Source organism: Orycteropus afer, unplaced genomic scaffold, assembly GCF_000298275.1.
Source record: "Orycteropus afer afer isolate SDZICR_OR568_19922 unplaced genomic scaffold, OryAfe1.0 scaffold00136, whole genome shotgun sequence".
NCBI lineage: Eukaryota > Metazoa > Chordata > Mammalia > Tubulidentata > Orycteropodidae > Orycteropus > Orycteropus afer.
Window position 1 is genome coordinate 7,271,990 of NW_006921723.1, and position 16,463 is coordinate 7,288,452.

Here is a 16,463-nt window from a genome sequence, read left to right on the forward strand (position 1 = left end):
CCACAGGAAAGGAGCCCATTCCTTTCCCACCATGTGCTGGTATCATTGTACAGCATAGAACACACATAGTGCCACCTCTGGAGCTGTGTCCTAGGAATGCTGCCACACAGTCTGAGGGTTCTCACAATGAGAAATGCTGCAGGAAGAAGTATCAGGTGGCCACGGAACTGCCAGGGGAGAGTAGCTGTGCTCCGGAGCGTGGACTCCATGCCCTGGAGAAGTTCTCTGTCCTGACCTGGATGTATCTCTTCTCCCTGGACAGCTGGAATTCTAGAATTCCATGCCTTCTCCTGGTCCCCTTTTCCCATTGGTTGCCAAGGAGATGGGGCCAAAGGCTGGCTCCACAGTGTCGGCCTCCTCCTTGGTCCCCATGTGAGTTGTTTTCGGTGTTTCTTCTCCCGCCGTAAGTCCCTTCAGTCCTTTCTGGAAGTGAAGGGAGGGTGCACAGACAACCGTCTGAACATTCTCTGCTGAACTTGCAGGCACAGTGGGTGTGGGGAGGCCAAGTGCTGGAAAGGCCAGTGCTGTCGCTGAGTTCTGCCTCCAGGGGGATCCACACCAGACCGTGGCCCAGACTTAGATGAAGGTGCTACACCGCATGGTATTTAAAAAAAAAAAAAGGTAGAAATGTTAAATGCATGAAGCCTCTATTTCTGGCAGAAATGCAGATGGGTTGCATCGAGCCAGCTCCCTTGTATGGTGATAAAAGAAGGAACCCATGTGTGTCTAGCTGACCTAGTCTGTGCTGAGACCACCGTGGACTGTGGCCACATCATTGGGCACCATTACAGAGAGCATAACCTCGGCAATCCCGACTGGTACCACGTGGGCCTCCAAAACTGGTGTTGCACACACGCCACCCAAGGGCCTCACATTCCACTCAGGACAGGTAGGGAGAGATGCAAAGAGCCAGGTAGGAGTAACAGTGGACACTTCTGTCAAACTTGTGTGTGCAGAACTCTGTCCTACCTCTCTGTGTGTGGTAACTCACAGAGGCCCCCGACAGCAAGAGGTACTATTTCCCCGCCTTACCATGAGGAGCTGAACAGAGAGGTTGATTGAGTGCCCAGAGTCGCGCTGTTAGTAAAGGTGCGGATGGGCCGTGAGCCCACAAAGGAGTGAGTTACGATGTCCATTGCTCGACCCAGAGAAGTGAGAGAGGAAGCCCCAGGACACAGGAACAACTGGAGAGAGCCAGGGAGGCTTCCAGAAGAAGGGGAGAACTAAGAGGCTGTCCTGGCAGAAAGGAGGTGAATGGTGTTCCAGGCGCAGGTGGAGACCCGAACGTGCACAGGCCCTGTGGTGGGGATCCACACATGCATAGGTCCTGTGGTGGGGAACTGCATGTGCACAGGGCCCATGGCGGGGACCCACATGTGTAAAGGAGCTGTGGTGGGACCAGCACAGCGAATGATGGAGGGTGTTAAGGAGGCTGAAAATGGTTCTCGGGGAAGCTGTTATCACCACCCAATACCAAACCAAAACACACTGCTGTTGAGCCGATTCAGTCTCATAGCAACCCCCATTTGGGTTTCCAAGGTGGTAAATCTTTACAGAAGTAGATTGCCCCCATATTCCTTCCACAGAATGGCTGGTAGGTTTGAACTATCAGCCTTCTGGTTAGCAGTCAAATGCCTTAGGCACTGTACCACCAGATCTCCTTATCACTTCTAAAGGGGCAGGAATTCATCTTTCATGTCTTGTGCCCCCATAGCAGGGGCACACAAATACTTCCTGTGGCCACTCCTACCAGGGGCTCCTGGGGTGGGCAGACCCCTGGCTGTCCTGGGGTGGAGGGTGGAGGGTCCTTGTAGGGAGCCAGGGGCCTAGTTCCCACATAGCCTGTGTGCCCTCTGGCCCCTTGTCTCAGGGCTGAGGTCACATTGCTCTAGGGTGCGGGAGGGATCAAAGCCACAAGGCCTCGAAGTGGGGTATGAAACCAGAGATGCGGTTTGAGATGTGCGGTTTGAGTGGCCCATTTATGAGCTTGTCATCCCTGGCTGGTGCTCAAGGACACTAGGAAGGTGCCCAGCACATCTGCAGGAGTGTGAGACAAAGACCCCAGGCCAGGGAAGCCTGCAGGGTTTGCCCAGGTCTGCAGAGGAGTAGGGTGGGGTGTGAGTGGGGCAGAGCTTGGACTGCACTTCACCCTAGGGCTTTCCCCTTTGGCCATTCCCTCCTCTGCCCAATGCTCCCCCTAGGGGCTTCAGACATGATCTAAGACATCCATGGGTAGGGAGTACCCATGGGGTGGCCTATAGCCTGAGGCTTTGGTATCCCTGCCAGCAGGTTTTCTGAGGCCCGCATGTGAGCACACACATGCATGTGGCCCCCAGGGAGACCCCTGTGTCCTGGTGGCCCAAGGCATTGTAGGGTGTGCCTACTGAAGTAACAAACAAGAACAAGGGAGTTTCCTGCACCCACACACCCATGCTCCCCACTGCACTCCCTCTCTTCTCCTTTCTCAGGTCAGCAGGAGAGGTCAGGGATCAAGGGCAAGACTGGGGCCAGGACGTTTGGCCCTGGTTTTTGCTATATTTCTTGCTTTCAGGGGCCTTCGGTGGGTCATTTGTCCTCTTCGAGCTTCCATCCCCTTCCTGGCAAGGTGGCTGTGAGACCAGTGGGTTGCACATCACTGCTTAGCACTGGGGCGGCACTGCCCCACACAGTGGCAAAGCTCTGCCTTCACATTCGTTGGATTCCCCAGGGAGAGGAGCCTCTGTGCTAGCCCATGGCATCTCTTCCCACCCCACCCCTCCCCTAGCCTCCCTCGGCACCCCCTGAAGCTGCCGCACACAGACCGGGCAGGGTCCCTGTCAGCAAGCAGGATCTGGTTATACGTGAGCTTTGTGAGCAATACTTTGACTTGTTCCTCTGGAGGTCTGGGCTAGAATGCTGGTGAAGGAGGGTGTGGCACTTGGTCACTCATCCTTGGCTGAACTCTGCCCCTGGCTGGAAATGCAGGACCTTTAGAGCTAAGGGGAGAGTGCCCTGCTGCTGAGAGACTGTGTCTACAGACTCTGGGAGGGGAGCAGAAGGCGCTGCCCTGGACAATAGGTCAGAGGGCTGTCTGGCCATTTCAAAGGACAGTGGCACAGAGGTGCCTGGCCCCCATCACACTTGGCCATGGTGGCAAAGCTGCTTCCTTTCTTCAGGGTCTGCTTGGTGCTGTTGTGTGCAGTTGAGTCCGTTCTGACTCATAGCAATCCTATACAACAGAGCTATGGTATTTCAGTACCTCATATGCATGTAAAAGCTGGACAATGAATAAGGAAGACTGAAAAAGAATTGATGCCTTTGAGTTATGGAGTTGGTGAAGAATATGGACTGCTGGAAGAGTGAACACATCTGTCTTGGAGGAAATACAGTCAGAATGCTCCTTAGAATTAAGGATGGAGAGATTTTATCTCACGTACTTGGACATGTTATTAGGAGGGGCCAGTCCCTGGAGAAGGACATCATGCTTGGAAAAGTAGAGGGTCAGCGAAAAAGGGGAAGACCCTCAACGGGCTGGATTGACACAGCGGCTGCAATGATGGGCTCAATTATGACAATTGTGAGGACGGTACAGGACCGGGCAGTGTTTCATTCATTTGTACGCAAGGTCGCTATGAGCCAGAGCCGACTCAGTAGCACCGACCAACAACATATGACGGAGTAGAACTGCCCAATAGGGTTTTTCCTAAGCTTCTGGTGGTGCAGTGCCTACAGAATTTGACTGCTAACCAGGTTAGAGGTTCAAACCAAGCAGCCACTCCGAGCAAAGAAGATGGGGCCATCTACTTCCTCCTCTGAATCTCGATGGAGGTTGAATGAGTTGGAATTGACTCAATGGCAGTGAGTTTGGTTTATTTATTTATTTATTTATTTATTTATTGTTCATAATCTTTATGGGAGCAGATCTCCAGGTCTTTTCTTCCACAGATCAGCTGGTGGGTTTGAACTGCCAACCTTTCAGTTCTCAGCCGAGCATTTAACCATTGTACTGCCAAAGTTCCTTAGTGTGCTTGGTGAGGAATCATTGAGCTTTTTCTGCTCTGAGTCAGAATAACGCTGCAGCCACTGGGGCTGGGATCCTCCAGCTGTGGTCCACACCAGCCTGTGAGGACTTCATCAGGTGCCATGTCCTCTGCCTCACCTCTAGGGGCTGCTTAGGGATGGACATCATGTTCCTTTATGACCTGCTGTCCCAATTCTGGCCCCTGCTGGAGGCCAGAGAGCCCTCTTGGCCCTGCCTGAGCCCCATAGAGACACAACTCTGTGCTTGCCCTGACCCAAAATGGAGCAAGTCATACAAGGAGATGTGTTGCCTGACAGAAATGGTCAGGCCACACCGGGATACCCACTCAAGGGGAATGGGGAGTGACTGTTGGCCTCTGAGGGAGGCTCTGGCCCCTCTGTCCCCCTAGCATCCTGCACTGGCCTGGCTGAGGGTGACAGGATACACTTCTGGGAGGAATGGATGAGGGACAGTAGGAGGGGCAAATGAGGACTGGATGCCATGTGGACAGGGCCTGTTAGGTCAGGGGAGGCACTGAGGTGACCACCTCAAGTGGGGCTTGCTCTCCTCTAGCCATGGTTCCCCCCTAGAACTCAGCCTCCCCTCACACCAGAGGAATGGGGGCTCAGGGCAGGCCTGGTGCTCCCGCTCGCCTGCGGCTTCCCGGGTCGGCTGGGAGCCCTGCGTGCACATGCAGGCACATGCAGGCCGCCGCGGGCAGGGCGTGTTCTAATTAGCCCACTCTCTGGGGAGTTCTTCTGGAAAGCAAAACAAACCAAGAAAGTCCTGGTTTTGCCTGAGTTCCTCCCTGTTGTCACCAGGGTCTCTCCTGGGCCCCGGGGTTCTCTGGTTCTGGGCTCTCATGTGGTGGTGGGCTGGCCTCTGCTTTTGCAGCAAGGCTTTTGCAGCTTGGTCTGAGGTGGGCTGAATCTGGACAGTGAGGGAAATGGGAATCCAAAGGTTTGCACCCAGGGCGAGGGAAGGAGCCTAGGGTACCCTGGGGAGACCCACCGCAGAGGCAGAAGCCACCCCATCACTGATCAGTGGGCCTCCAGTTGCATACTCAGTTGCATCCACAACAGAAGCAAAGAGGAAACACGCTCCTGGGGTCATGCCGCTTCTGTGCTGGTTGACTGGGGTGAGGGAGGTAGCCCTAGGGAGCAGCTGTGTCCACCAGGGCACAAGGTCAGTGCCTCTGCTGGTCCAGCCAGTGCTGCTGCCCCCAGGCTCCTGGGTGGGGACTTCAGAGGCTCTGGCACTTCCAGCAATGTCATTGAACCTGACATCTATCAGGGATCCCAGAGAGAGGGAACATGACTTCAGGTCTTACAGGAGAAGATACCAAACCCTTGCCTGGGCAGCCCTCCTGGGACCTCTGAGGGAGGCCTCCTGGCCTACATGGATGATGCTGGGGCAGGGATCTCCAAGTTTGCTGTGTACAACGTGGACGTTTCCTCACATCTCATTAAAACTCCCGCTCAGGGGCTGCTGCCGCGCCCTCCTGCTTTGTTGCTGTTTGGCGAGGAGATCCTATCAGCCTCTCCATTCAGTTCAATGACTAATTCCTTGGCACTCACCTCAGATCATTAAAGAATGTGGACAAGTTAAAATATGAAAAACGGTGTCCTGGGTCTGTAGCTTGCAGCTTCTAAACAAGGGCGGTGAGGCTGTTACCTTGCTGCCCTGCTGGCCAGGGGGGCGCTGCTGAGGGGGCGAGTTCAGCCTGTGTGGCCCACCTGACCCCGAGCGGCCTTGAACCGGGCTCAGCTGACCCAGGAGGGAGCAAGTCTCCCTGTACCCACAGGCTGGCTCGGAGCTCCCACAGCAACAGAGCAGATCCTTCCTGAAGGGCCAGGGCTGTCGTCTGGAGGAGAGAGATGAGGCTGCCGAGACTGGGGGATGGGTGTATCTAGTCTTACTGTTTGGCGATATGAAGTGGGGCAGCAACATGTCAGTGGGAGAGGCCAGATGATATCAGGTCCTGACTCCTGGCCAGCCGCACATTGGGGATGTCATCCCTGTCACCCTTCATACCCACCTTCATTCATTCATTCACTTATGTATCAGCTAATTCATTCAGCAAACCTCTTGAGCACCTCTTTTGTAAGTAGCAATACTTTTCACACTCGTTGTTGGCTGCTGTCAAGTCAGCCTTCCACTCATGGCCACCCCATGTCCCAAAGAATCGGACTATTGTGATCTAGAAGGTTTTCAATGTCTGGTTTTTCTTTTTGGAAGTAAACCACCAGGACTTTCCTCTGAGATATCACTGACTGGACTTGAACTGGCAACCTTTCAGTTGACAGCTGAGCCTGTTGTCCGTTTATGCCACCCATGGACTCCTAATGCCCTTGAAAGGGTGTGATAATAACAACAACAATCACAGTGGCTCAGCAGACATTTTTGGTGCTCTAGGCCAGCACCAAGGAGCCCTGGTGGCATAGCAGTTAAGCACTCAGCTGCTGACCAAAAGGTTGGCAGTTCAAACCCACCCAGCAGCTCTGCAGAAGAAAAGACCTGATGATCTGCCCCTGTCAAGATTACAGCCTAGAAAACCCCACGGGGCAGTTCTACTCTGTCACGTGGGGTTACTATGAGTCGGAATCCACTCGATGGCATCGAACAATAGCCCCAAGTCATCCAGTAGCAATAGGATGCAAGAGACATGGAATTTCAATGCTCCAATGTTGTTGTTGTTGTTAAGTGCCGTCGAGTCGTTTCCGACTCATAGCGACCCCATGCACAGCAGAACAAAACACTGCCCGATCCCGCGCCAGCCCCACAATCCCTGCTATACTTGATCCCATCTTTGCAGCCACCGTATCAATCCATCTTGTTGAAGGCCTCCCCCTCTTTCGTCGACCCTCCACCCTACCAAGCATGACATCCTTCTCCAGGGAATGGTCCCTTCTTACAACATGACCAAAATAGGTGAGACGAAGTCTGGCCATTCTTGCTTCCAAGGAGCATTCTGGCTGCACTTCCTCCAGGACAGATCTGTTAGTTCTTTTAGCAGTCCATGCTACTTTCAGCATTCTCCGCCAGCACCACAACTCAAAAGCATCAACTCTTCTTCGGTCTTCCTTATTCATTGTCCAGCTCTCACATGCATACCGGGCGATTGGAAATATCATGGCTTGTGTCAGGCGCACCTTAGTCCTCAAGGAGTTATCCTTGCTCCTCAGCACTTGAAACAGTTCCTTCGCAGTTGACTTTCCCAATGCTACACGTCGTCTAATGTCCTGACTGCTGCTTCCGTTGGCATCGATTGTAGAACCAAGCAACGTGAATTCTTTGACAACCTCAATCTTCTCTCCATTTATTGTGATGCTGCTCATTGGTCCAGTTGTGAGGATTTTTGTTTTCTTTATGTTGAGAAGTAATCCATACTGCAGACTGTATTCTTCAACCTTCATCAGTAGGTGCCTTAAGTCATCCTCACTTTCAGCAAGCAAAGTTGTATCATCTGCATATCTCAGGTTGTTAATGATTCTTCCTCCAATCCTGATACCACGTTTTGCTTCATATAGTCCAGCTTCTCAGATTATTTGCTCAGCATATAGATTGAATAAGTGTGGAGAAAGATACAACCCTGACGCACTCCCTTCTTGATTTTAAACCATGTAGTGTTCCCTTGTTCTGTTCGAACGACAGCCTCCTGGTCAAGGTACAGATTCCTCATGAGTACAATCAAATGCTCGGGGATTCCCATTCTTCTCAATGTTGTCCATAATTTGTCATGATCCACACAATCAAATGCCTTTGCATAGTCAATAAAACACAAGTAAACATCTTTCTGGTATTCCCTGCCTTGAGACAAGATCCATCTGACAACAGCTATGATATCCCTTGTTCCACGTCCTCTTCTGAATCCGGCTTGAACAAATGCTCCAATAGCCACGTTAAAAAAGGCAAAAAGGCACTGGTGAAATTTTAATAATGTATTTATCCTCAAATACAATCACTTCAGCATGTGATCAGCATGAACACCATCAGTGAGATAGTCCACATGCTTCTGGGTGCTGAGCCATTGGCATTTGCAGGACATACCCAGATGGCACCTCTCGACACAGATGGTGCCCAGGGGCATGGCTACTGTGTTGGAAAGCACTGAGCACACTGTCCCACAAGGGGACATTCCAGTGACCCATAGGACAACATCTATCATTATAGGGCTCGCAGCCCAGTAGGGAGACAGAAAATGCAAGGAAATGCACACAGTGCATTTCTGGAGGACGCATGCAGATGTGAGAGTTGGGTTGAGGTTGGGCGTGGCTGTGACTGCGTTAGCCCCCCCGCAAGGAGGGGACCTTTGAGCTAGACCTGAGCGCTGAGAAGGAGCTAAGAGAAGACCTGGGGGAGCTATGGGGGCGGGTAGGTGGAGTGGGGCTGGAGCTGGGGGCAGGCTGGAGCAGGCTGGAGCAGGCTACTAGACATGGAGGCTATGGAGGTGTGGGGACTGGGAGCCTGGGAAGGGACAGGGCCTCAGCAAGTCTGTGTGTTACCCCTTATCCTTACCAGCTTCATGAGAGGTAATGCTGTGTTACCCCACTTCAGAGAAGGAAAGAACTGAATCAGCAGGCAGACTCCATGTGGGTAGGCACTCAGCCCCCTGGGGTGCAGAGGTCAGTGAGGCCTGTTAGGCAGGTGACCATGCCCTTTCTAGCACCTTCCATGTAGGAAGGTATCCCTCTGCCAGGTACCTTGTTGCCAGTTCTTGGAGGCTGGGTGGGTAGAGGCCTGTGTAAAGTACAAGGCTTCTTGCTCTTCATCCCTCTTGGAATGGGGGCTGTCATTCTTCACAGCCCTCTTAGGACAGCCAGGATCTGGGAGAGGCAAGAGCTGCAGTTCAGGGGGAGAGTGGCTGGTTTGCAGCCTGCTAGAGAGGGTGTGGGGCCCAAGTGGAATGGGGGAAGAAGACTCCAAGACGGCAGAGGTGGGATGGTCTGTCCCAAAGGTGGACAAACCCAGGCCTATGGCAGCTGTTGATCTGGAAGCTCAGGCAGAAAAGTGACAGGAACAGACCGAGGTGTGAGGTTGGTCATGGCCAAGAAAGTTGCCCACTGCTGCTCAGAGGCTTATCCAGGGGTCTGTCCATGTTAACGTCAGTTGGAACTGCAGGCTAAGGCCTCATTGTCAAGCACAGCGTGGCTTTCCTGAGGGCCCAAGATCCACACTGGAGGGCAGCTGGTATCCTAGGGGATGGAGCATCCAAGGATAGTAGCCTGTCCACACCAGGAGATAGGGCACAAGTGTTGGTAAAAAGCATGTGTGTCCCTGTCCCCTCCCTGGTGCCTGTGCTATACTCCTCTACGCTGGGTGGTCTTCAGCAGAGACCACTCCCCTTAGACTTGCTGCTGTCTTCTCCTTGTGGGGCACTCTGCCCAGCCTTGGGTCCTGCTCAGCTGGGATATGCCTGGGGCCCTGTGGACACTGGTCGAGGACACATGTGGCTGTAAGGCCTCTGGCAGGCCAGAGAACGTGTTGAGTGGATGGGGCTTTGGGATGTTCAGTTCACCCCACCTTTGATGGTGACAGACTCACAAGCAGGAGGGGGCTGACCTGATCACCTTACAAGCCCCTGGAGCCTAGCCGCGGCTCCTTGTGCCCTCTTGGTCAAGCTGTGGCCAGAGAGGTAGGCTGTGCTTTTTGGTTTTAAGCTGCAGGGTTGAGGGTCAGGCTGGTGAGGAGACATGTGCCTGCCGGGACAGTTCCATGTGGCGGCAGGCAGAGGGGCCAGCTCTCATCCAGTTCCGCCTCCTGTGCCACACAGGCCTCACACTCTATACATCCTGTTCCTCCACCCCAGGCGGATACTCCCCCATTTGCTATCTCAACCTGTGTTCCTGGGGCTTCAGGCTAGGGCCCTTGCTGATGGCTCTTCTCCAGTGTCATTGGCTAAGAGCCTGGGGAGCTGGGGAGGCAGGTGGGAAGGAGAAGGGAGAGCTGGGGTAAGTGGGGAAAAGCCAGAACCCCTGGGCTCCATCTCTGGTACATCATTCAAGTCTCTTCCCTGTCCTGGGCCTTGGTTTCCTCATCTGTAGAAGTGGAGAGCAGCAGTGCCCATCTTGAGCCAAGTACAGAATGAGAGGAAGTCCTGTGCTGGGAACTGGGAATGGTGCCTGACAAGGGTAGGAGCCATCCAGTCGATGCATTGTCAGCCGTTTTGTGTGACTCTCCAAAGCCCATCTCTTGTTGGAAGCCCCAGATTTGAAAGGAAGGTCTTCCTGGCCAGGCCTGTGGATGGCATCTGCCTAGGATCCTAGACACTGAGTGCAGCCAGCACCCCTTCCTGGGCTCCTGGTGGAAGCTGACCCATCCCCATGGAGGGTGATCCAGAGGATACGCCCTCTTCATGGACGGCTCCAGCTACCGAGTTCTTGCTCCTGGGATGTGTGGCCCTGGGAGGGATGTGGGGGAGTGATGAGGAACCGGGCTGCCAGGATGCCGGGGAGAACTGAGGCTATGGGAGGAGCTAAAACACTGCCAGGCAGAGAGATGAGGTGTGGGGCGCCTGAGTGTGGAGGGGACGCTCTGGTAGAGACCAAGGCCACCTGTCCTAAAGAAGTGTCTCTGGGGACTGACTAAGGCTTAGCCACTAACATGCAGCCCCCCAGCCAGGTCTGGATCTGGGGGTCAGACTAGTGCTTCAGGCCACACGGACACCCCCAGTGCTAAATGCCCTGGCCCTGTCTCTGCCCTGTCTGGCTACCTGGGCCTGGTATCCTTACTCTGAGCTGTGAGGTGTGGGGGTGACTTGTAGCAGGAACCCACGTGGGAGGCTGGAGTCCGGGCCTCTTCCTTCAGACAGACCCCTCCGGGCCTGCGAAACCCTGCTTGCACCCCTCCCCAGTTCAGTGGGTCCCCAGAAATCACGGCAGCATGGGGTGGCTGGTGGAGGGGGGCAAGGTGATTGTGTCGGTTGTTCATCCAGCACAAGTCGTGACCTGTTGGGGGGGCGCCCGAGGAAATGTTTGGGATGACTCGCGCGGCCTGGCCCTTTAAGGCTCCTGTAACCGGACACCTGGGGGGGCCGGGCGGCTCCCCTGCTCAGCCTCACTGTTTGTCTCTCCCTTCCCTCCCCTTCCCTCCAGTCCCAGTTTAATCTGCTCAGCAGTACTATGGACCAGATGAGCAGCCGTGCGACCCCCGCCAGCCCCTATACCCCGGAGCACGCCACCAGCGTGCCCACCCATTCACCCTACGCACAGCCCAGCTCCACCTTCGACACCATGTCACCTGCGCCTGTCATCCCCTCCAACACTGACTATCCTGGCCCCCACCACTTCGAGGTCACCTTCCAGCAGTCAAGCACAGCCAAGTCGGCCACTTGGACGGTGAGTGCACTGCACCTCCAGGGGAGGCCGGCAGGCGAGGGTGGGAGAGCAGCTGTGATGTCCGCAGAGGGTGTCCACTCGGCGGGGCTAGGAGAAGCATTGGGCAGGGGGCGGGTCTGGGCTGGGCAATCTGGGTATGCCACACTGGGATGCGTGGCTAGAGTTGGCCAGTCTTCCACAGGGACCTCAGGGGATGGAGGAGCCACCTCCTGCCAGCCTGCCTTCACCAGACTCTCCTCAGCTGCCTGCACTCAGGGGAGGCTCCTACTTGAAATCTTACTTGGGTGGGCTGGGAGAAGTTGGAGGCTGCCACCAAGGTCCCGGGGACCAGCTCCTCTAGGCAGCAAGGCTGGGCTTTATCCCCCGCCACTGTGTGTACGTGGTCATCTCCAAGTGTTAGCGTGAGACAGCAATGGTGAGGTTGAACCCTCACAATAGCAGACTCAGGTCCTCACTGCGGTGCCCCTGGCAGGAGCCTGGCCCGCAATCCAGGGCTTGCTGATGTTAATGACATTCAATGTGCACATGGCACTCACCTCAGGCCGAGCACCATGCCGCACACTTTAAGTACAGGAAGTACCCAACTTATGACAGGGTTTCATCATGACAACTCCACACTAAGTTGGTTCTGATGTAAGTTCGATACTTCATTTTTTTTTTTTTTTTGTAGTTTTCATTATTACTGCCTTTTATGATCAGTATCTTTGTATATCTGATCTTTATTTGTCTTTGGAAGTTGGAACCATTACATATAAATTTACAGAAATAATGACATCAAAAATTATATTCTGCAACAGTGAATGCAGTACATATTACTAATGATAAGATGTACCAAAAAAAAAAAAGTTTTTTTGTATGTAGTTCGCTGTAACTTGAAGTACATAGGATACTACCTGTATATGTTAATTCTCTGAACTACCCAGCAGCCCCCAGGTGGTGTTTATTCCCATTTACAGTTGAGGAAACTGAGGCATGGGGGGGAGGGGAGAAGGTAACTTGCTCAAAGTTATGTAAAGAGTAAGTAAGGGCTGGGATGGACATGGTACCTGCTCCAGCAGCTATGCTTGTGACCACTGTGCTATAGTGTCCCTACTGCTGCTGGGAGAGCAAGGGGCTCTCAGACCCCCTGGGGTGACACCAAGACTGCCCTAGGAAGCTTCAGGCTTGTCTCTGAGTGCAGAGACCAGAGGACAGTGGAGAGAGCTGCTCCAGGAGCCCCTGGTCACCCTGCTCACTGATACGGGGAGCATGAGCCTTGCCTGGGCCCCCATCTCACTGGCTATGAGAGATGCAGCCTCCACCTCTCAGAAGTTCCAGGTGGGGAGTCCCATGGCACTGCCCTGCCCTCCCCTAGGCTTCACTGCCCAGCTGGGTGCTCATCCCATCCCCACCTGGTACAGAGATGGGTGAGAACTAAGTGGCCTGGAGTGGCCCCATCCATGCACTGAGCAGGCACTCCTCTGACCCAGGCTCTGCCCCTTTAAAAGCTGAGTCCCACTGTCTCTACCACCCTCCTGGCTAGAGCTCTTGGCTTTCCCACGATCCTGGGTGGCTGGAGGTCAGGGTGGAGCTACAGGTAGCTGGTCCGGCTCTGCAGGTGGACAGAGGCTGCCCGCTCTGCGTGTCCTGGCTCTAACACTGAGAACGCTTCTGGTTTTTGCTTTGATTGTGAGCTCCTATCCATCTTTAGGGGAGCTCTGGTAGAGTAGTGCCTAAAGGCACTTGACTGCTAACCAGAAGGCTGGCGGTTCAAACCCACCAGCCACTCCTCGGAAGGAAGGTTGGGCAATCTACTTCTGTAGTGATACTGCCTCGGAAACCCAAGGAGGGGTCGCTATGAGTCGGGTCCGACTTGACGGCCCATAACAACAACAACAACATCCATCTTTAAGATAAGGCTCAGCCAGGCCTCGATGGCCAGATATGGCAGACCCCTGCCTCACTATCCTCATCTGTCAATTCCAACGCTCCTTCCTTCATGGTGCTGATAGGATTAAAGAAGATTGTTCTGTGAAGTACATAGCACAGAGTTTAGCACTGAAGGTACAAGGTACGCCGTCACCATGTGAGGGTCTTACTATTACTATTACTGCAGTTGTGGTGGTGGTTGCATTGGGGTTGTTAAGGAGCCTGGTCCTCCTGAGCAAGGTTGCGCAGCAGTAACTGCCAACCACTGGAGGCTTCTCTTCTCTTGGTAGATCTATTGCCATGAAGAGGATTTTAGGACAGCTCCTCCACTTAATGTTTGAGGCCTGCCTGGGCGACTGGAGTCAGGTCAGGAAGCCCAGGTTATGCACACACACCCTGCCCCAGCAGGGACTCACCGTTTCTGTGTTCTACATTCTGACTTGTTCACTTATCCTTTTTAAGGGGAACCCTTCTCCCTAACACTGACATTTGTCAGTTGGAGTTGCAGTTGTCTGATTATTTTGAGACCAGTTCTCCATGTGGAGACATGGCTGGCAATTCATGGGGGTCTGTCTCTCCTCCTCCCATGTTGTTTGGGGATGCACGGGGGTCTCTATCATGTCGGGGCTTGGAGAGCCTCAGAGGGTCAAAGCTGGTCTTCAGGCAGGGACAGGAGCTGCTCTTCTGCTGCTGCCCCCCAAAGCCAGTGCCCCTCGGCTGCCTCTCTGCCCAGGTGTGTGGGCATCAGGGCTGGGGCTTAGGGGTTTGGTCCTGTGGGGTGGTCCACCCAGCAGCTCAGGCCCCAAGCTCTGACTCCCACCAGGTGCCTGAGCAGTGGCCGCCACCCAGCCTGGGCCCCTCTAGGGCTCTGGGAGAGCTAAGAGGGAGCAGAGGATGCTGTTACAAAGCCCCTGCCCTGCCCCCTCCCTAGCTGCTACCAGTACAGGGGGTGTAGGTGGGACAAACATTGATAATGAGATTTTTGGCACCTTGGCTGTCTGGGAGCAGACCCCCTGGTGTGCTCCTTCCCTTGCCCAAGGAGGGGGCAGGTGGGTGGCTGCCTCAAGTGCAGGACAGGGTGCGCAGGCCGCCTGCTCACGCACGGCTCTCGGGGTCTGACTGTGCGGCGCTGCCCAGGCTTGTTGCTGAGCTCGCTGCCGCGGCCTCCGCACGCAGCCCCCACCATGCCGGCCGGCTGGTAACTGATAGATAATGCATATTTTTCTCAAGTACAATTCCAAATTGACTGCTGCTTTCATTCCTTTCCCTTCTTGAGAAAAACACCCTGACTGCTCCCAGGGTGCCACAGCTGTGAATGAGGTCTTTGGCCTCTGCCTGGCTGAGGCCCCCTGCAGTCTCCCACCCGGGTTGGGCGTGGCATTCTGCCCTGGTCAGCTTTCCTCAGACTGTAGATCTCATGCCTGCATTTCTTGGGCACTGGGTCTAGAGCCCTTGGCTCTAGATACATGTGTGTGTGTGCGTGTGTGCACATGGGTACACATACCACATGCACACATAGGCATGCAGTGCACCACAGATACATGTGTACATGCACACATAACACATCATGCGCACACACCACGGACACACATATACACACACCACACAGGCATTCACATACGTATACACTAATACATGCATGAAGCACAACACATGCATGCATGTATACACAGCATACACAAGCATACACACATCACATAGGCATGTGGCATAACACACATACACACACACCACACACGTGTGCACAGACCACACACATGCAGGCAGCATACCACACACATGCATGTGCATACACACACAAGGTTACAGCCCACATTCTGACAGGTCCTCCCCACAGAGGGTCCAGAAGGAGCTGGTACAAAGGTAACCATGTAGCCAGAGGAAAGATTTGTATTCGGTCATGAGCTTGTAAGCCCGGGCCATGGTGGTGGCTCGAGATTGGAGTTGCAAACGAGGACTCTGTGTAGTGGATGGGATGGACTTGAGACGCTTACTGGGGTCTGAATCCTGAGTCTGACCAGCCCATGGCTGCTGCAACACCTCCCTGCTCTCCAGTGTCCTGTCTGTAGAGGGCCGCTGTGAGTCTAGGAGCCTGGCTCTGTGATTTCTTAGGGCAGGGCTGGGCTGAGGGCACATCCTCCAGAAGTTGCTGTCTGCCCACCATCCCAGCCCATCAGGGCTTTGCAGGGAGACAATGTAAACCATCAGGGCTGCCCATGACAGCCTGGCACTGGTGGGCACCTGCTGCTCCTGGGTGGATGGACAGATGGATAAGAGGACAGATACAACTGGACCAAGGATGACGGCACCTTTTAGCCCTGTTTTACACTGTCCTTAGGAAGGCTGGTCCCCACCCTGTGGGTGACCTCGGCAAGGCTCCCTGGGCAGCTTTGGGGGAGCACGGTCCTGGCCTCTAGGTCCTAGGGGCTGCCCCTGAGTTGGCAGTAAAGTGACAAACAGTCCCCAGGACCCCACAGAGCAGAGAGAAGAGCAGCATTTTCCTGTTCCAGTCCCACATGAGCGTGTATGTGAGTGTGTGAGTCTGTGTGTGTGTGAAACTGTGTGAGTGCATATGTCCCTGGGAGACCCCCCCAGGAGGACCATGTGGAAGGTGGGCCAAGGAAGCAGGGACTCCTGGGTGGAATGAGGCTGAGTCAATGCTGATGGATCTGGGAGAAAACTTTCCAGCCCCTCAGAGCACTGTGAGCAGGAGAATAATAGCGGAGGTGTCCCGACACGACTGTGGTATCAATTGCGTTATCCTGAAAGTTTATGGAATGCATGAGTGGAATTAATACCTTTTACTGGCACCAAAGGCAATTATCTGTATTTAAGGCCGCGGGAAGAGTTCTAACAATGTTTATTGTGGAGATGAAACATGGATCATTAAAGGGAAACGAGAACACTTAGAAGAAATTGTAGCAATCGGTCGCATCGTGCCATTCTGCAGCCCAGTGCCTCGGGCGGGGATGGAGTTTCCTGCAGGCCCACAAGTGGGAGGTCAGTGCTCTCAGATCATGTCCTAAGATGAGGTCAGGTGGGCACACCTCATCTCTCTGCACCTCTGAGCAGCTGTGACCCCGAAGGTCATTGAAACCAGCCTTGAGGGCACTGAGTGAGAGGCAGGGAGGTCCCATAGCCTGTGTCCCTGGCTTCCCGGCTTCCCAGCCCCAGCACAGACACCGAGAGGAGCTGAGGCCATGCTCCTCAGCCTAGGA

The 16,463-nt window shown here is 54.2% G+C and overlaps 1 protein-coding gene across 1 annotated transcript in view; it reads left to right on the forward strand.

The window, feature by feature from the left end:
• TP73 (tumor protein p73) overlaps window positions 1–16,463 on the forward strand; it is a 52,952-nt gene that overhangs the window by 20,578 nt on the left and 15,911 nt on the right. The window contains exon 3 of the mRNA XM_007945442.1: window positions 11,095–11,337. Coding sequence (XP_007943633.1) covers window positions 11,095–11,337 — 243 coding nt within the window. The remainder of the gene's footprint in view (window positions 1–11,094; window positions 11,338–16,463) is intronic.